Below are 20,333 nucleotides of genomic sequence, written 5' to 3'. Positions count from 1 at the left end.
TTCCTGTGTCCTTACTCAGATAGTACCTCCTCGGACTGATCTCTGGTACTGACCTCTGCCTGCCTGACCATTCTCTTCATCTGCTGCCTGGAACTGACCATTGCCTGCCTGACCGTTCTCTTCATCTGCTGCCTGGAACTGACCACTGCCTGCCTGACCGTTCTCTTCGTCTGCTGCCTCAAACCGACCCTTGCTTGCCTTGACTGACCTTGGTATTTGACCCCTGCTTTTGGCTGACAACTCATACTCTGACTTTGACCCTTGCACTTCACTCGGACACTCTCTTCTGGCCTACTGTGGCTACCAGACTAACCTGCTTGGAATCCACCCGCGGCCTTCACCTGACTAGACCCGCAGGCGCTGCCTGCCTTGCCCGGAGAACCTTCCTGAACTGTTACCTCCCTGAGGTCTCCGGAGCTTCCAGTTCGGGTCTGGTCCATTCTCTCTGCATCAGCCACGCACCTTTGCTCGGGGTGGGAAAACCCCTCCACTACTTTTCCAGGAGACCATCTGAGGCCCACCTAAGTCCGGATGATCTGGGTACCCAAGGGCTCAACCTACGGAAATTCCGGACTGTTATTGGCGAAGCTCCAGTTAGCCTCTGTCTCCTCGTGTGCTCCGCCTCCTGGTGGCAGGTGCTCTCTGAGTCTGACCAGAGGGCCATACCAATCCTGCACCAGGCCAAGGGTCCACCTCCAGCACAACACAGGGAAAGGAAAATTGGTTCTTACCTGCTAATTTTCATTCCTGTAGTACCATGAATCAGTCCAGAGCCCACCTGCTCGATGGAGGTGGAGTGTCTTCCACTCAGCTGTGGTCTTTTTTCTGTGCAGATTTTTATTCAGGGCTTATGCAATTGTTTCAAGTTTTTATAGTTTTACAAGTTTTTGCAAGTGAGTTTTTTGTGCTTGGGTATGTATCAATACTGAGGAACTGCAGGTGGCACCAGGGCTTATCAAGCAGTGTCGGTGAAACTTTCTCTGTCTCCACCTGCTGGCAGGGATGCATAAATCCAGGAGTCTGGACTGATCCGTGTTGCTACAGGAACGAAAATTAGCAGGTAAGAACCAATTTTCCTTTCCTCCAGCTTCATTTCTTTTTCTTGCTTCACCTCTACTCCACTGCAACTTCTGTCCAACCTCTGCCTGGCATGGTATCTCTCCTTAGTTCCAGATACAGGCAGAAGCTCTGTCCAACTGCAGCACCTCCTTTAGATCAGGGCTAATGCCAGGCATCAAATTTTAATCACCTGGGTCAGTGTTTCTCAGCCTTCTCCTGGAGGCGCACCTAACCAGTTGAGTTTTTTGGATTGCCACAATGAATATGCATGAGAGAGATTTGCATACTCTGGATCTCCAGTGTATGCACATCTATCTCATGATCATTCATTATGAACATCCTGAAATCCTCACTGGTTAGGCATGCCTCCAGGAGACTGTTGGGAAACACTTATCTGGGCAGTCTCATACTTTGAGTATTTCCAACCTTGTATATAGCAATGCCAAAGTTTGCCATACTGCCTCAGATCTTCCATATATGGCTCGGTCGTAATAGTAGGAAACCATTCTAATTACAAGATTTCATATTAGACCCCCAACAAAATAGAGTAATCTCTTTATATAGGGGATCTGTAATGTGCAAACATTTCAGGGGCAGTTGTGTTGATGTTTCCAATTTTTGTTTTTTGGGTTCTTAGTTGTGGATCTTGTATCATCTGACCTGGAGGAAATTGCACGCAAAAGCTGCGTGTCTTACAAGGTAAGATGGTGTCTGATGCAGAAAGTCTTTTTACTAAATGTCATCTCTGTAGATAGCGAATTCTACAACCATCAAACTATAATAGTGGGAATTTTTCCTCATATCCCTGTTAGCCTTGCTTGCGCTGCAGGAGGGATGAACAGTAGGTGCCCTTGCAAGGATCTCAACAAATGACTTGGATGATAGGAGACCAAGGGGGTTTTTAATATTTTGAACCAAGTTTATTCATGGCTTTAAAAACTAGCATAAGTAATTAATTTAAGTTGCTTATGATAATTTAATAACAGCCAATATACATTTTTTTAGTATGGGTGTCATATGATCTCTATAATTAGAATTGGAGGGCAATATATGGTTCGTAGATCACATCTAGCCTCCAAGAACTCTTTGACCTGTGGCTGAAGGCTGCGTGGCCCTCCCTAGAGATATTGTGGTAGACGAAGCCAGTGAAACAAAATTAATTTGGGTCCATGAGCTGGCATGCATTCACAGGTCCTGCAGCAGTCCTTCCCCTGCACAGGTTTTCTTGGTAACAGGAAACCTGTGCAAGGACAGGTATAGCCACTGTAGAAACTGCGAACGCACGCTAGCTCATTGCCACCAGCTGAAAATAAGAGCCCCAGGGCAGGCTTACAGGACTGGTCAAGTGAGGTAAGGGACGGCAATAAAAATTGGAAGGTCATTAGAGGTCAGGAGGATTGGAAGGGGGTAGAAGGCAGTAAAAATTGAAAAACTGAGGGAGAAAGAAAGGAGGCATTATATTTTGGGGGGTTGAGGGAGAGAGGGGCAGTAAATATTAGGAGGAGTGCTAGAGGGAATTGGGGAGAGGCTGCACTAGTGTACTTGGGGTAGCAAAGAATGGAAGATCGGAGAAGGGGGGACCTTACGGTTATCAGATTAAAAACCCTTGATTTCCTCTATCAACCCAAGAATAGGGGAGGCCTACATATGCCTAATTTATCCTGGTATTATCCTCCCTGAGTAGCGAGGGCAATTCTCTATCAACCCAATAATAGGGGAGACCTACATATGCCTAATTTATCCTGGTATTATAATGCGGCTCAGCTTCGTGCTTTAGTGGTACTACACAGCAAGCAGGAGGTCCCACAATGGGTTCAATTTGAACAGGAGCTGTTGGGTGCCTTTCCTATAACTGCTATGCCATGGCAACCTCGCAGCACATGGGATACTTTCAAATACTTTCCTTTCGCCCTTCGCACCACCATGCAAATCTGGCACAGATGGAAACAGGTGCTGGTAGGCATGGAAAGTTACTCCTTGATGACCTGTCTGTTCACCAACACTGCGGCACCCTTCTTGGAGCGTTCAATGGCTGCTAAACATTGGTCAGCGGCAGAGATTCAATGCTTGGGCCACATTATCCAAAAGGGAGTGTTGCTAACCAGAGAACAATTGAGCTCTTTTTATCCGGAAGGGACCATTGACTTTTTTATGTATGCCAGAGTCCACGCGTTCGTGCTTAAAGGGCTGAGGCGGCACACTGTGAGATCCACTAACAAGCTCTTTGAGACCCTGTGTCAGTATGCTTTGACCATCAAGGGTATTATTTCTAAAATATATGCCATACTTAATGGTAAACGGGTTGAGGTGCCTAAATGCCGCACAAGCTGGGAGCTAGACTTCCAAACTCAATTAGCAGACAGTGACTGGGACATTATTTACGCTATGGCTGGCAAATGTTCCATATCAGCTGGACTCCAGGAAAACTGCTATAAAATGATTTACCGCTGGCACCACACACCGGTTATGCTTAATAGGTTCTTCCCAAAGGTATCAGCTCTATCCTGGCGCGGCTGTGGTGAATTGGGCACCTACTATCACATTTGGTGGACATGTCCCGAGATTCGAGACTTCTGGTACACGGTGTTTCGATGGCTTACGCAGCTGCTTCACTCACCCTGTAGCGTGCAGCCTTGGCATGCGCTACTGGGTCTCCCCAGAACAGAATATAACACCAATGCGCAAAAGTTGGCTTTACAAATCTTTATTGCAGCAAGGGCAGAGATAGCATTACATTGGAAACAACTGAAGGCACCAACCTTAGCAGCCGTACAACAACGGCTCTTTTCCTAGCGTGTAGCAGATGGACTCGTGCTAGCAGTTGGAGACGGATCAGATTTCAATCTGACGTCAACCCCTAGTACATATACCCCTGCAGGAAGTGCAGAACCTCAGTATTTTCCGTCTCCAAAGCAGTTAGGAGCTATCTGCACGCTCTCCGAGTGTTAGACCAAAATTAAGAACAAAATCCTACCTGAAGACGAGCCCCGCACTCCTGCGGTGATACCCTCGGGTCCCTCCCCCAGTAGAGTTTCCCGAGGTGATTTCCGTGGTCCCTCGGAGGTGAGAGCCTCGGTCCGGTGGCCGAATCGCAGCAGGGACCTAGCCCCCGAGCGAGAGGAGTTCGGGCGCGGTGTAGAGGCAGCCTTGGTCCAGTAGCCGAATCGCGGCGAGGACTTAGCCCCCGAGCGAGAGGAGTTCGGGCGTGGCTGAGAGGCAGCGGGTGCACCCCCTCGAGCGCGGCAGTGAAGGTATTTACCCTCTCCCCCCACAGCCGGAGACCGCCCGGGATGAAACCGGGAAGCACCGAAGACAAGGTAAGGCGTACATCTTCTACTTGAACCGGTCTCCGAAGATCGAGGAGGAGCACAGTTCGAGAACCAGTGCCACCAGGTTGATTCGCCCTAGCAGGGCCAGGCCCCGGCTGTTCCAGGGTCTGCCCACGTTGAGACCCTCCAAGGAGGTCGCCATATTGCCCACACGCTCGCCGTCGCCATCTTGGCCTTGTTCGCCGCCCGCCGTCCGAGTTCACAAATTAAGCTAAGCACACAAGATTAATTGTGCGCATATTATAGGCGCATAAAAATATTTGGGCGCATAATTTAAGGTAGGCGCATATTCTTAGGCGCACATAAAACCTTACGCGCATAAGTTAGGCGCACAGTACAAGGCGCACAGCTGCGCGCGCATAAGAGCTTATGCGTCCACAGAAACGGCACCTCCAGAAATAGGCATAAAAGCTCAAGGCCTCTGCCCAGCATGCCACATCAGAGCCGCCCAGAGCGAGGAAGCAGACGCCCTATGCACACACTGTGAGGAGGCCCTGGGAGATCCAGGCCAGGGCCAGTCCCACCCAGGGCCCAGTGCTAGCTCCTCAGGGGGCACCCTGGACCTAGCAGGCCCCAGTGCTTCCATCCCACAGACGGGGACCCCCAGGGAACCGGCGCCCCTCAACTTGGACCCAGCATCAATCTCCTGGGTGGAGTTATTTAAAGGGAAGGTGTGAATCCCCTTTGTCAAGATGCAGACTGAACCCCGGGCGGACCAGCCATATGCGACACCGGAAGACCATGCCCCAGGACCCTCGAGGCCTAGGCACAGGCTCCCACCACCCAGAAGCCCCATCTACGGAGACACGGATTTCTCCGAGGAAGAAGTCGAGCCCCTTGAGGAGGGAGAACTTCCCTCGGGGACAGAGCCGCATTGAACCATGAGACGCTTCTTCTCAAAGGATGAGCTTCTGGATCTTGTATCCCAATGCCTATTGGAACTCGCTATCCCGGGCCAAGGCACCCCGGGGGAACCTAGAATGAACCCCCTGCTGGAGGGCCTTCGACAGACGTCCCACCATTTTCCCCTCTTACAGGCTGCACAACAGCTAATTGACCTGGAGTGGAATGCGCCGGAGTCCTCATTCAAAGGGGGTCGAGCCTTATTGGCCATGTACCCCCTGGACCCAGCAACCAAGGAGCTTCTGGCGTGCCCCAAAGTGGGCGCCATAGTTTGCGCGGTCGCTAAGCGCACTACCATCCCAGTGGAGGGAGGAGCGGCGCTCAAGGATGCACACGACCGGCGCCTGGAAGCCATACTAAAACAAGCATTTGAGGTGGCAGCCATGTCTCTGCAAATTGCGTCCTGCTGCACCGTGGTGACATGTTCCTGTTTATCCCAAGCCAAGAACACCACCCCGGGAGAAGACATGGAACCAGCACTATCATTCCTCACTGACGCTGCCTCCGATCTAGTGCGCACAGCTGCCAGAGGAGTGTCATCCACAGTGGCAGCCAGGAGACAACTCTGGCTTCGAAATTGGTCGGCCGACGCCTCCTCCAACAAGACACGCCTCACAAGAATGCCCTTCAAGGGATCCCTCCTGTTTGGCAGCGAACTAGAGAAACTGGCTAACAGATGGGGCGACTCTCCATTACCTCGTCTGCCAGAAGACAAGATGAAGAGAAACCAGCGTCCCTTTCCCAGGCCCACCAGAGGCAAAAGCTCACAGCGCTTCAACCCTTACAGGAATAACTATCAAGCGCCCTGCCCCACAGGCAGGAACCAGTCCTTTCGGAACAAACACAGCAAGAGGGGAACCAGCTCGGGTCCAGGCCCCAGCCGCACCCCACAATGAGATTCAGCCGACCCATCCAAGGGAAGAAGCCATAGGGGGCAGACTAACCCTATTCTACCGCAGATGGGTCGAGATAACTTCGGACAAGTGGGTCCTAGCCATCATCCGAGAAGGGTACTACCTGGACTTACTTCGAACCCTTCCGGACAAATTCGTGGAATCTCCCTGCCACGACCCTCACAAGAGGGTGGCAGTGGAAGCTACTCTGACCAGACTCCTGACCCTAGAGGCCATAACCCCAGTGCCTGCACGGGAAATAAATTCTGGGCATTACTCCATTTACTTCATCATACCCAAAAAAGAGGGTACATTCAGGCCCATCCTGGACCTCAAGTCGGTCAACCGACACCTAAGGATCCCAAGATTTCGCATGGAAACCCTGCGGTCAGTCAAACGTGCAATACAGCCAGGAGAGTACCTCACATCCCTGGATCTGTCGGAAGCCTACTTGCACATCCCAATTCATCAGGAACACCAGCGCTATTTACACTTCAAGGTCCTGAATCATCACTACCACTATTCGGGTTAGCCACTGCACCGCGGACCTTCACCAAGGTAATAGTAGTGGTGGCGGCGACACTCAGGAAGGAAGGAATCCTCGTTCATCCCTACCTGGACGATTGGCTGATCAGAGCGAAATCACCGGAGGAGAGCCACCGAGCAACCAACAGAGTTATAACTCTACTGGAAAGCTTAGGATGGGTAGTCAACACAAACAAGAGTTCCCTACAGCCATCGCAGTCATTGGAATACCTAGGAGTCCGATTCGACACCAAGGAGGACAAGGTCAGCCTGACCCCCACGAGGAGATCAAAGCTGTGGAACCGGCTCCAGACCTTGCTGAGTGCCGCCCGTCCCACAGCATGGGATTACCTGCAAGTCCTCGGTCTAATGGCATCCACATTGGAAGTGGTACCATGGGCGCGAGCCCACATGAGACCCTTGCAGCGCTCACTTCTATCACGGTGGAGTCCACGATCCCAGAACTACACCGTACACCTACCTCTACCAACCAGAGTCCGGACCCAGCTACGGTGGTGGCTACAGACCAACCACATGAGCCGGGAATCAAGACTATCCTCCCCAACCTGGACCCTGCTCACCACAGATGCCAGTCTACACGGATGGGGAGCACACTGCAAAGAGCTAACCGCCCAAGAGCGGTGGAACGAAGACTAGGTGGGGTGGAACATCAACCGCCTAGAGGCACGGGCAGTCAGGTTAGCCTGCCTGCGATTTGCCCACAGACTTCGCAACAAAGCGGTCAGAGTGATGTCGGACAACGCCACCACGGTGGCCTACATCAACCGGCAGGGCGGAACCAGAAGCCAACAGGTATCCTTAGAAATAGCCCCCCTGATGACCTGGGCGAAAGCAAATCTCCAGGACATCTCCACCGTCCACATCGCCGGGAAGGACAACACCACGGCAGACTTCCTCAGCAGGGAAAGTCTAAACCCGGGAGAATGGAAGCTGTCAACCACAGCCTTCCAGATGTTAGTGGATCGGTGGGGGACTCCAGACATGGATCTTCTAGCAAACAGATCCAACGCTCAAGTACCCAGATACTTCAGTCGCAGGCGAGATCCGCAGTCCCAGGGGATCGACGCCCTGGTACAGACCTGGCCACCGGGGACCCTACTATACGCCTTTTCCCCATGGCCCTTTCTGGGCGCAATCATTCACAAGGTTCAGCGACACAGAGGACTAGTTCTTCTGGTGGCCCCGGACTGGCCAAGAAGACCCTGGTACGCAGACATGAGAAGACTACTGGCAGGGAAACCACTACCCCTGCCTCCACACAGGGACCTACTACAACAAGGTCCCATCCTCCACGAGGATCCAGCTCAATTCTCTCTTACAGTCTGGTCATTGAGAGGGCCCGACTGAGAAAGAGGGGATACTCGGGGGCAGTAATAGATACTCTCCTCCGAGCACGCAAGTTCTCCACATCGCTAACATATATAAGGATCTGGAGAGTATTTGAGGCCTGGTGTGAAGATCACAACACCAAACCACACTCCTCTAAAATCCCCATAATTTTGGAATTGTTACAGAACAGGCTACAGAAAGGACTGTCCCTCAACTCAATCAAGGTATAGGTGGCAGCACTGTCATGCTACGGCCCCAGGAGCGAGCGCGACAGCATAGCCGTGCACCCAGATATATCACGATTCCTGAAAGGGGTCAAACACATCCGCCCACCACTAAAGTGGCCGGTGCCCCTGTGGAACCTCAACCTAGTCTTGGAATTCCTAGCGGGACCCGCCTTCAGGCCCCTCCGAGGCCTGTCTCTCCATCTACTAACCCTAAAGATGGTGTTCTTGCTGGCCGTGTGCTCGGCCTGCCACATTTCAGAGCTACAAGCACTGTCCTGCCGTGAGCCATTTCTCAGAATCACCCCGGGGACCATCCAATTATGCTCGGTCCCCTCCTTCCTCCCCAAAGTGGTCTCACACTTCCACCTCAACCAAACCATCTCATTACCTACGATGGAAGGTTTGAAGAAGTCGGAAGAAGCCCGGTCTCTACGCCATCTCGACATCGGCAGACTCCTATCCAGATACCTGGAAATGTCAGAACCAGTACGAAAGACGGACCACCTGTTCATCCTTCACAGCGGGAAGAAGCAAGGGGAAGCGGCCTCACGGACAACCATTGCTCGCTGGATCAAAGAAGTCATCAAGGCGGCCTACGTAGAAGCGGGAAAACCACCACCTCTACAGGTCAAGGCCCACTCTACCAGAGCTCAGGCGGTCTCCTGGGCAGAAACTAGAATGCTGTCACCTGCCGAGATCTGCAGGGCGGCAACGTGGTCCTCCATCCATACCTTCTCCAGATTCTACTGTCTGGATGTTCAGGCTCGGGAGGACACAGCATTTGCAAGAGCAATCCTAAGCGGTCCACGGGCAGCCTCCCACCCAGTTCGGGAGTAGCTTTTATGTATCCCATTGGTCCTGAGTCCATCTGCTACATGCTAGGAAATGGAGAAATTACTTACCTGATAATTTCGTTTTCCTTAGTGTAGACAGATGGACTCAGCAGCCCACCCTCTGCTGCCGTTATACATGGTTGTTCATCGAATCAAGGTAAGCCATGATTTCCCTTACATAGGGCATCCACCCTGCCGGGTGTCGACGCTTTCCGGTTGAGGACACTGGCTGTCTCCAGCTATAGTCAATCAACCAGTTAAAGTTAATCAAGTTAATCAAAATTAATCAAATTTTAACGTTACAACAAAGTTATCAGAGTTAACCACATTAAGTTAATCAATTGGTCAGTCACACATATATCCATAATGCTTTGCAAGGAAGAATACTGAGGTTCTGCACTTCCTGCAGGGGTATATGTACTAGGGGCTGACGTCAGATTGAAATCTGATCCATCTCCAACTGCTAGCATGAGTACACTATACCCATTGGTCCTGAGTCCATCTGTCTACACTAAGGAAAACGAAATTATCAGGTAAGTAATTTCTCCATTTCCTACTATCAAGTAGGTAGACTCACAGCTGTACACCAGAATAGATTAAAGTCCTTCCAGGCCACTTGGGAGCCTTTCCAGAAGTGGCTGGAAAAGCAAAGCATTGCATAAGGGACTTAGATTTTACATGGTTGCAACCAGCTTACCCAGTGTATGATTTTATTTCTGCAGTTTCTGCCAGAGGCCCTGATGATACACCATTCCATTTCACAGAATGCACGCTAGAATCCCTGCCGATTGGGTTTTAACCACATGACTTGATATTGTACCTGATTTATACTTGCTGATTGCACATGCTGTACTCTCTGTATATTGCACTTGTAATTTTGGAACATACCTCCAGTAGGGGTGGGAGGGGCAGTGGGGAGGGAGGGGGGTGATCAAATAGATCATTATATTAATATGTCAAGGTATTCTGATCTTATGTGTTGTGAGCATTGTTGTTGCGCACTGTGTGCGGCCTACTCTTTGCATTTGCTCATGCTTTAACAGCAATGTTATATTAACTTGACAATAAAAATAGATTACAAACAAAAAAAAAAAAAACCCTTGTAGTGAGAGATCAGTATCTCTCCCTCCCCACTCTCATTATGTATTATTTCCTTGGAATTCTGCATTCCAAATTGATTCTGCTCTTTTTCATTGAACGTTAACTGTCACATCTTATTCTGTCTACTTCTTCAGGGGTGTCCATTGTATTGCAGCTCTTCATGTCATCTGCAAAAAGGCAAACTTTTTTCCTTTTTCTTTATGAAAATAATTTTTTATTTACCCATCTACAGTTCTGGGCAGAGTTCAGTAGTACATACATAAAAACATACTTATTCAACAATGTCTTGACAAAAGACAGTTTAAACTATAGACAAACATGATTATATTAACCCTGAGATGTAATTAAGTGCTTATTCCTGTTCATACCCAGATCACTCCAGACTCCTGGGTTTTGCTTCCCTTCCAGGAGATGGAAACAGAAAGTTTTCTCCCAAGACAAGCAGCTTGGTAGCCCTTACATAAGGGTGACATCATCAGATGGAGCCCTGTCATGGAATACTTTTCTCAAAGTTTCTAGAACCTTGACTGGCACACTGAGCGTACCCTGTAGCCACCAGGGGTCTCCCTTCAGTCTCTCTTTTTTTTTCCACGCAGCAGTTGCCTCGCGGTTTAGGAGCTCTGTGAGAAATTTCTCACAACTTTCCTCACGGAAAAATTTGAAGTTAACTTCTTAAAAAATCCCTCACCGGGGTCCCCCATCACGCTCCGTTCCCTCCGACGCTCGGTAAGTATTTTTGCGTAATATGCGGTTGGTTCCCGGCGGCTTACCACTTTGGTGCCTGACAGTCACCGATCCTGCGCCCGCCATTTTTCGGCATGGCGACCGGGTTTAGGAAATGCCCCGAGTGTCCGAGGACCATGTCTATAATGAGCCCGCATAATGTTTGCATTTTGTGCCTAGGCCCCTCGCACGACGTCCTTCTGCCCTAGTTGCGCACAAATGATCCCCAAGGGCCGGCGCGCTCAACTGGACAAGATGGAGCATTTGTTTGCATTGAAGTGCTCTGCTCCATCGACTCCACTCAAGTGGCGCCGACCGGAGAGGGTCCATCGACCTTGGAGATCCCTCACCAGGAACATCACGGAGCAGGTGACTGTCCTGTCACCGACACCGTTTAAGGCATCAGCGTTATCATCCTCTGTGCTGGAGAAGGACCGGACCAAGCACCGAGGGAAACATTGTGACACTGGCACCGACGAGCGTCCCCACCCAGTGCCGGTACCGATACCACAGTTGCATCGACATCCACCAAGCCGCCTGCGGAGAGAGCCCGGGGAGAGGAGCCCAATCCTCCTCTGGACCCAGGACCCCTAGGCGTTCCCCACTGAATACCGGGCTCCCGTGGAAGCTCTGGTGACGCCTAGCCTGCCTCCTACCCCAGTTGCTGTGCCATCCATGCCAGCTTTTCTGGAGGAATTGGACCGTATGGTCCAAGAGACAGTGCTGAATGCCCTACAAGGCTTCCAATCGCCGCCGGCGCCAGCCCCCATTCCAGCACTGGAACCGGCTTCCTCGATGTTCGCACCGCTTCTTGAGCGCCTCGATACGCTCATCGGTGCCTTGCCGATTCAACCTGTGCCACTGGGCACGCTGGCACCAAGTCGTCCATTGAGGCCTCCGCAGTTCCCGATACCAATACCGGGTTCCTCGGAGGAGGAAGAATCAGTTCCCAGCCAGATCCCTCCATGGGAACCACCGATGCTGGAACCCATTCCAGGTCCATCGGGGCTATCTGTGCCCAAGCGCACCTTATTTGCCCCAGTGTCGCCGGTGCCGCATCCATCGATGCCTTCCCACCCTCTTGGCTTTGGCATACTTCCTCCATCAGGAAGTCCTCCAGGGGAAGGGGACACTCCCTATAATCCATGGGGAGATGCATCTTCAGATGATTCTTCCCAAGCTTCCGAGGAATTGCTCTCAGAGCCTTCACCCCTGAAGAGAGGCAACGATCTAATCCGGAAGACGTCTCCTTTGCCAGTTTTGTCAAAGAGATGTCTGAGACTATACCATTTCCACTAGTTACGGAGAAAGATTCTCGCCACAAAATGTTGGAGGTCTTACAATTCGTAGATGCTCCAAAGGAGATAATGGCAATACCAGTGCATAAAGTCCTTGATCTCTTACCTGTGGGACCATCCAGGTACTGTACCTCCAGTCAACAGAAAGATATATGCTATTTATTTAGTCCAACAAGCCCCAGGTTTCCAGAAAAGTCAGCTGCCCCACCATTTTGTAGAGGTGGAATCAGCTCAGAAAAAAGCTAAACGATCGAGTCAACATTCCTTTGCTCCTCCTGGTAAGGAACAGAAGGCATTGGATGTGTTGGGTCGAAGAGTTTTTCAAGGGTCCATGATAGCGCGAATAGCAGCATATCAACTATACATGACACAATATAATAGAAATCTCTGAATACTAGTCCAGGAGATTACGGAGACATTATCACAGCAACAACAAGAAACCTTGTCCTCCATCCTACAACCTACAAAAAGGATTGGAAGCAGTCAAACATGAAGTCAGAGCTGCCTACGATTCTTTTGAAACAGCATCCAGAGTCTCGGCAGCGGGTATCAGTGCTAAGCGCTGGGCCTGGCTCAAGGCATCAGTCCTACACCCGGAAGTGCAGGACAGACTTGCAGATCTACCCTGTACAGGAGATAACCTGTTCGGGGACAAGATACAGGACGCAGTGGCCCAGTTAAAAGACCATCATGAGACCCTGCGTCAGTTTCAACTGTCTCCCCAGATATTCCCTCCATAGACCGCAGGGGCACGCGTAAGGACACCAGGAAACAATTCTACCAGCCACGCAAATATTTCCCTCCTGCGTCCCATGCACGACCAACTCGGGCACCTCAGAAGGGACAGGCACACCAAGCGAGAACACCTAGGCCACAGCCAGCTCCACAAGCTGGCCCTGCGGCTGGATTTTGACTCCTTTCCAGAGAGCAGCAGCCATTCTTCAGTGGGGGGCTGCCTTTGCCACTTTGCAACCAATTGGCACCCAGTTACCACGGACCAGTGGGTATTGTCCAGCATAACCCACGGTTACTGTCTAAAGTTTAAAAAAAACAAAAAAAAAACCCCAACTTCCCATCCATTCCATTCTGGAGCTCGGACGATCACACAGGACTACTCGAGTCAGAGTTCTCGATGCTTCTGTTGGCCAGAGCCATGAAACCTGTTCCACTGAATCAGCAGGGAAGAGGGTTCTACTCCAGGTATTTCCTAATTCCAAAAATGACCGGCGACCTCCGGCCTATTCTGGATCTCCTTTCCTTGAACATGTTTCTTCACAGGGAACGGTTCAGAATGGTGTCTCTGGGCACCATACTTCCTCTGCTACAACAGAGGCATTGGCTCTGCTCTCTGGACCTTCAAGATGCATACACTCATATTGCAATCTTCCCTCCTCATCACAAGTATCTGCGATTCGTGGTGAGTCACGGGTACTACCAATACAAAGTACTGCCATTTGGCCTAGCCTCGGCGCCCCGAGATCTTTACGAATTGCCTGGCAGTCGTGGCTGCACAGTTACACCACAGGGGCATGTACGTTTTTCCATACCTGGACGACTGGTTAATAAGCCAGTCCAAACAAGGGGGGCTCTCAACTCCCTCGGTCTCACTATAAGACTTCTAAGTTCATTGGGATTTCTAATAAATTACTCCAAATCCCATTTGACACCATCTCACCATCTCTCCTTTATAGGAGCAGACCTGGACACGACACTAGCCAAGGCATTCTTAGCCAACGACTGCGCAATTATGCTGTCCAACCTTGCAGCTCTATCCGCCGTCAAAAAAGAACCTTGGCTGCCCACCTACTCAAGTTGCTCAGCCACATGGCATCAACAGTCCACGTCACCCCAATGGCACGCCTCGCCATGAGAGTGACACAATGGACTCTAAAAGCTCAGTGGCGACAGGCTACACAACCGCTTTCATCCCTGATTCACATCACCAGCCAGCTTTGTCTCTCCCTTGCCTGGTGGACACACAAGGCCAGCTTACAAGTGGGTCTTCCTTTCCAGCAACTGGCTCCTCAGGTGACCTTAACTACAGATGCCTCCACCCTAGGTTGGAGAGCCCATGTTCAAGGCCTTCAAACTCAAGGGACTCGGACAAATGCCGAAGCAACATCTCAGGTCAACTTTCTGGAGCTTTGGGCGATGCGGTACTCCCTTTATGCCTTCCAGGACTGCCTCTCCAACAAAGTTGTCTTGATTCAAACAGACAACCAAGTTGCAATGTGGTACCTGAACAAACAAGGGGGCACGGGCTCTTACTTGCTCTGCCGGGAGGCAGCACAGATTTGGGCCTGGGCCCTGTTGCATTCCATGTTACTGCGAGCCACTTGTCTACCAGACACACAGAATGCACAGGTGGACCGCCTCAACCAACGATTCCAGCCCCACAAGTGGTCTCTGGATTCCTCGGTTGCGAGCAGAATCTTCCACAGGTGGGGTCAGCCGACCATCGAATTCTTTGTGTCCAGTCACAACCACAAAGTGGAACACTTCTGCTCCCTACACAGGGACCAAAGAGCACCAACCATGGATGCCTTCGGCCGTCCCTGGAACACAGGCCTGCTAATCATTCATTTATTTATTTATTTATTTATTTATTTAAAGATCATTTGTATACCGCTTTTACAAAAATAATATTTGATCAAAACGGTTTACAACTAAAACAAACATAATTTATAAAATAATAAAAGCAATAAATAAAATCTAAAAGTAACCAATCAACAAAGTAACAACAATTATCAACTCAAAAAACTTTAACTTAAGTGCCATAATAAACTGCAATCAAAAGTTAGGTAAAGCAGGAAGGAAAGGAGGAGGGACAAGGGGAAAAAAAAAACCTAACATTATAAGGTAAAAGTATGGATCAGTGAGGATAGAGAACTTATTGTCTTGTTAAATGTTGAAAAGCTTTTTGAAATAGATGGGTTTTTAATGCTTTCTTAAACTCTTTGGTATGTGTTGTGAGTCAGGTAAGGAATTCCAAAGGAAAGGAGCTGCCACCGAAATAGCTCTTTTGCGAGTAAATTCAAGTCTAGCAATTTTTACAGAAGGTAGGTCTAACAAATTTTTTGATGAAGATCTCAAATGTCTTACTGGTTTGTATATTCTTAGTGTTGTACAAAGCCGTGTAGAAGCAGGATTGTGAATAAGAGAATGAATAATGGATACAATTTTATAGAGTATTCTAAATTTTACTGGAAACCAATGAAGGGAATGGAGAATAGGTGTGATGATTTCTGCAGGAAGAATCAGAACCCAAGCTGCTGAGTTTTGAACTATATGCTATATGCGTATCCTCCAATTCCACTGATAGGCAAGACTCTCGTGAAGCTACAACAGGACTGAGGCTTAATGATACTCATAACCCTGTATTGGCCACACCAAGTCTGGTTTCCCATACTTCTCGACGTCTCTGTCCAGGAACCCATTCGCCTTGGCATGTCACCCAACCTCATAACACAGAATCACGGCAAGTTACTTCACCCAAACCTCCAGACCCTGTCTTTGGCAGCCTGGATGTTGAAAGGTTAATACTACAACCACTCGATCTTTCTAAGGATGTCTCTCAAGTCCTCGTAGCTTCACTGAAGCCTTCCACGCGGAAGTCTTACCGCTCTAAATGGAAGAGGTTTACCTTGTGGTACACACAAAAGGGCTTGGTCCCCTTTTCTTGCCCACATCGAATCTGTTAGACTATCTCTGGCACCTCTCAGAATCTGGCCTCTAGGCGACATCTATCCGAGTACACCTTAGTGCCATCTCTGCTTACCACCAAGGAGTAGGGGATGCCCCAATAATGGCTCAACCCCTGGTGAGTCGCTTCATGAGAGGCTTATTACAGCTTAAGCCTCCTCTATGGCCACTGGTTGTGGCATGGGACCTCAATGTGGGAGTTGCACAGCTCATGCACACTCCTTTTGAGCCCTTGCACTCCTGCGAACTCAGATACCTTACATGAAAAGTACTTTTCCTAGTAGCCATCACGTCTGCTCGCAGAGAAAGTGAGTTACAGGCCCTTTGTGATCTACTCACCCTACACAAGGTTCCTTCATGACCGGGTGGTTCTTCGCACTCATCCTAAATTCCTTCCTAAAGTGTTAACTGATTTCCATTTAAATCAGTCCATAGTCTTCCCGCTTTCTTTCCAAGGCCTCATACTTACCCGGGTGAGCGAGCTCTCCACACCTTGGACTGTAAGCGTGCTCTTGCATTTTATTTAGACCGCACCGCAATCCATAGGAAATCCACCCAACTCTTTGTATCTTTTGATAAAAACAAACTGGGAGTTGCAATGGGCAAGCAGACACTCTCCAACTGGTTGGCAGACTGCAGTGCAATCTGCTACCAGCAAGCAGGCCTTCCACTGCACGGACGAGTGAAGGCACACTCCGTCAGAGCCATGGCAACATCAGTAGCACACTACCGTTCAGTACCAATTGCCAACATCTGCAAGGCTACGACATGGCGCTCTCTCCACACCTTCGCAGCTCACTACTTTCTTAATAAGGCTGGATGACAAGACTGTCTTTGGCCAGTCTGTCCTACAGAACTTATTCCCATTGTAGGAACCCAACTCGTCCTACCTCGACCCGCTGTGAATTTCAGGCTGCCTCATTCTTGCCAACAGCACCCCAGTTGTTGTGCCTGTTGCACATGTTGTGTGCTGGTTGCTCTCATACGTATGACTCAGCCTGGAGCTTGCTATTCACCCATATGTGAGGACTACCATCCTGCTTGTCATGGGAGAAAGCAGAGTTGCTAACTTGTAAACAGGTGTTCTCCCAGGACAGCAGGATGTTAGTCCTCATAAACCCGCCCGCCACCCCGCGGAGTTGGGTTTGCTTACGTTTTATTATTTTATTTTTCACTCATACTTTTGCTACAAACAAGACTGAAGGGGGACCCCTGGTGGCTACAGGGTTGGTGGCATGCTGGGCATGCTCAGTGTGCCAGTCAAGTTCTAGAAACTTTGACAAAAGTATTCCGTGACAGGGCTCCATCTGATGATGTCTCCCTTATGTGAGGACTAACATCCTGCTGTCCTGGGAGAACACCTGTTACAGGAAGCAACTCTGCTTTACTGACATTGCCATATAATCTGGTGTGCCACCTGCAGTCCCTCAGTATTTCTCTGTCTCCAGCAGATGGTAGAGATGCAAATCCTGCAGTCTAAAGAAAAAAAAATAAAAGATTGGATTTTAGAATTGGAGAATTCCTCCCAGGAGGTTGCTAGGCCCTAGTGGTGCTAACCTCCTGGTGCTGAGGTGGACGAGCAGGGGGTTGGGGACCCTTGTGTGGCTCAGCCCTTTCGCCACCAGGGGGTGGATGACCGATAGTGCCAGTTCCCTCCCTCCCAGGAGAACTTTTGGCATCCTGCAGCAGTTCTGCCACACAGGGAAGTAACCTTTGCTTCTGCTCTCTGTTTGTTGTTAGTATAGTAAAGTTTAAAAAAAAAAAAAAAAGCAGTAAGCAGAGCAACAGTATTGCAGCAGCCGCGGGTACTGTGGGAGGTATTCTGGCCAATTTTGTTGGTGGAGGAGTTCTTGAGCAGCAGTGGTTGTTAGCTACATGGTCAGGCCTGCTTGGCCGGTGCAGCACAGTTTTCGCACTGGCCTCTGCTCCTGATGCCTCTTTGGAGGGGAGAGTGGGTCGGGACAGGCTGCGGCGGTGTCAGAGTGGCAAGGGAAGCATAAAGCAGTTGCGGGGGTGCCTCAGAAGACTGCGAATATCCTTCTTCCGGGCGTGGGAATGACGGTCATCTTTGTTTCGGCAGAAGATGCTTCAGAGCCTTTGAGGGGGAGGATTTCCCCCTCCTTTGACCCCTGTAATTGAGAGCACCATGAACAGATGGGAGCCTAATTCTGATGAGGAGGGGGACCTCCTCAGGGACAATTCTGAGGCTTCCTCAGTGTTTTCCTCGGAGTTTGTGCTGCCTATGCATAAGGCATACTTGGCCAGGAAAGCAGCAGGGTGGCAGTCAGCTCAGCCTCAGGGAACTCTTGGACCATGACCTGTTAAAAGACCTAGGGGTTTGAGGGAGCAGATTCCTAGGCGAACTCAGAGGGTCCTGGGTATGGCGGTGTGTCTGGTTAGTCCGGACGAAGGCTCCGAGGATTCAGAGGAAGTAGTACAGCTGGTAACTGTCTCTCCCAATGTTGCTGTAAATACTAGCCTGGACGTGGTGAAGCTGGATGAAAGGCGGGGCCAGGTCTCTGTCACTGAAGGATACAACCCAAAAGTGATACGAATTATGAGGAACTGTGACCCCCTGATTTCCCATGTTCTAGAGGAGTTGGAGATCATGGTTCCCCAAGAGGAATCTGATCAGGAAGGGGTGGACCTAGTCATGGATGGCTTAAGGGGTCCAGTGAAAGCCTTTCCCGTTCACAAATCAGTGAAGATGTTAGTGGTCAGGGAGTGAGGCCTGAAGGTTAGCCAGGTGATGGCAAAATTGTACCCGTTGCCTGAAGACAGGCTTGAACTTTTGACGCATCCAAAGGTGGATGCGTCAGTGTCGGCGGTTACTAAGAAGACCACCATTCCAGTGACTGGTTCAGCTGCGCTAAAGGATATGCAGGATATAAAATTGGAAATTCATCTTAAAAAGATTTTTGAGGTGTCTGCATTAGGCATTCGTGCTGCTGTTTGCAGTAGCTTTATGCAAAGGGCTAGCCTGCGTTGGGTGCAGCAATTGCAGGCTATGAGACTGTTGTCTACGTCTGAGGGTAAGCAAGCGGACTGTCTAGAGGCAGTGGTGGCTTATGTGGTTGATGCGTGTATGACCTCATCAAAACTTCTTCGAGAATTATGATGTCAGTGGTCTCGGCCAGGTGTCTCCTTTGGTTAAGGAACTGGTTGGTGGATTTTTGGTCCAAATCGTGTTTGGGAGTATTGCCTTTTAAGGGGAAGCTCCTATTTGAAGAGAATTTGGAAGAGCTAGTGAAGCATGGGGGTGAGACCAAGGGGCATAGGTTGCCAGAGGATAAGCCAAAAAGAGTCAAAGGTTCCTTTTTGGAGTGTTCCCGATTCCGACCAAATAGGAGGTTTCAACAGAATAGGCCTTCGGAGGGAGCCCAGAGACAAGGGGTCGGAAGGCAACAATCATGGGGCCAGTCCTTTTGAGGGGGCAGGAAAACAAACCAGGATGGCCTTAGCCAGGGATCTGGTGGAGCTAAGTCCTCAAAATGAAGTGAGGCTGGTCCACTCCTCTTAGGAGCACATTTCAATACCAGGATAGAGAAGGTTTTTCTCACCTAGGATCGCATACTCAAACTGCAGAGTCAGGTTTGCAGTTTACGGTGCCCAGGGTCTGGGACTACCTTCAGGTTCTAGGCTCTATGGCATTGACTGTGGAGTTAGTTCCTTGGACCTTTGCATACATGTGGCTTCTGAAGAAGTCTCTTCTTTTCTAGTGGGATCCATTGTTGGAGCAATTTCATCTTCTGCTGCCTCTCGAGGGGGCTGCCAGTTCCATTCTTTCATTTTGGCTTGGTTGGGCTCATCTGACTCATGGGGTGGACTTGGATGTTCCGAACTGGTTGGTAGTTACCACCAATGCCAGTCTGACCGGATGGGGTGCAGTATGCCAGGGTCAGTCGGCCCAGGCATACTGCAGTGGTCCAAGGACGAGGCATCTGCTTGCCTTTCTGCCTCTGTTTCGCGATCACCTGGTGCGCATTCTGTTGGACAATGTGACCCACCGTGGCTTACATCAATCAAGGGGCAACCAAGAGTCGGGTGATGGCCCAGGAATTATTTCATTGGGTGGATCAGCATCTGATGTTGCTAGTGGCATCCCACGTAGCCAGATTGGACAACGTTCAGGCAGACTTTCTCAGTCAGAAGTGGATGGACCCTGGGGAGTGGGAGCTGTCAGAGGAGGCAATGGGTCTTCTTCATTGCAGATGTGGCATAAGTTTTCCGTGCCCGGCTCCATCGGATGATGTCACCCATGTGTGAAACTGCCATCTTGCTTGTCCTCTGAGAATTAGTTTAACCCACTGTTCTAATACACAAAGATTTTCCCACCCTGCCAGCACGTCTTTTATGTATTCCTCCATTTGAACAAAGTCCGTATTCTTTA

The 20,333-nt window shown here is 50.0% G+C and overlaps 1 protein-coding gene across 7 annotated transcripts in view; it reads left to right on the top strand.

The window, feature by feature from the left end:
* Positions 1 to 20,333, top strand: part of RAD51D (RAD51 paralog D) — a 175,801-nt gene that overhangs the window by 29,203 nt on the left and 126,265 nt on the right. For all 7 annotated transcript variants that reach the window (XM_029613008.1, XM_029613012.1, XM_029613006.1 and 4 more), the window contains one exon: positions 1,697 to 1,758. In XM_029613008.1, the coding sequence (XP_029468868.1) occupies positions 1,697 to 1,758 (62 nt within the window). The remainder of the gene's footprint in view (positions 1 to 1,696; positions 1,759 to 20,333) is intronic.

This window comes from Rhinatrema bivittatum, chromosome 8 (assembly GCF_901001135.1).
Source record: "Rhinatrema bivittatum chromosome 8, aRhiBiv1.1, whole genome shotgun sequence".
In the NCBI taxonomy this organism is placed as follows: Eukaryota; Metazoa; Chordata; class Amphibia; order Gymnophiona; family Rhinatrematidae; genus Rhinatrema; species Rhinatrema bivittatum.
This window is presented reverse-complemented; position numbering and strand designations above follow the sequence as displayed.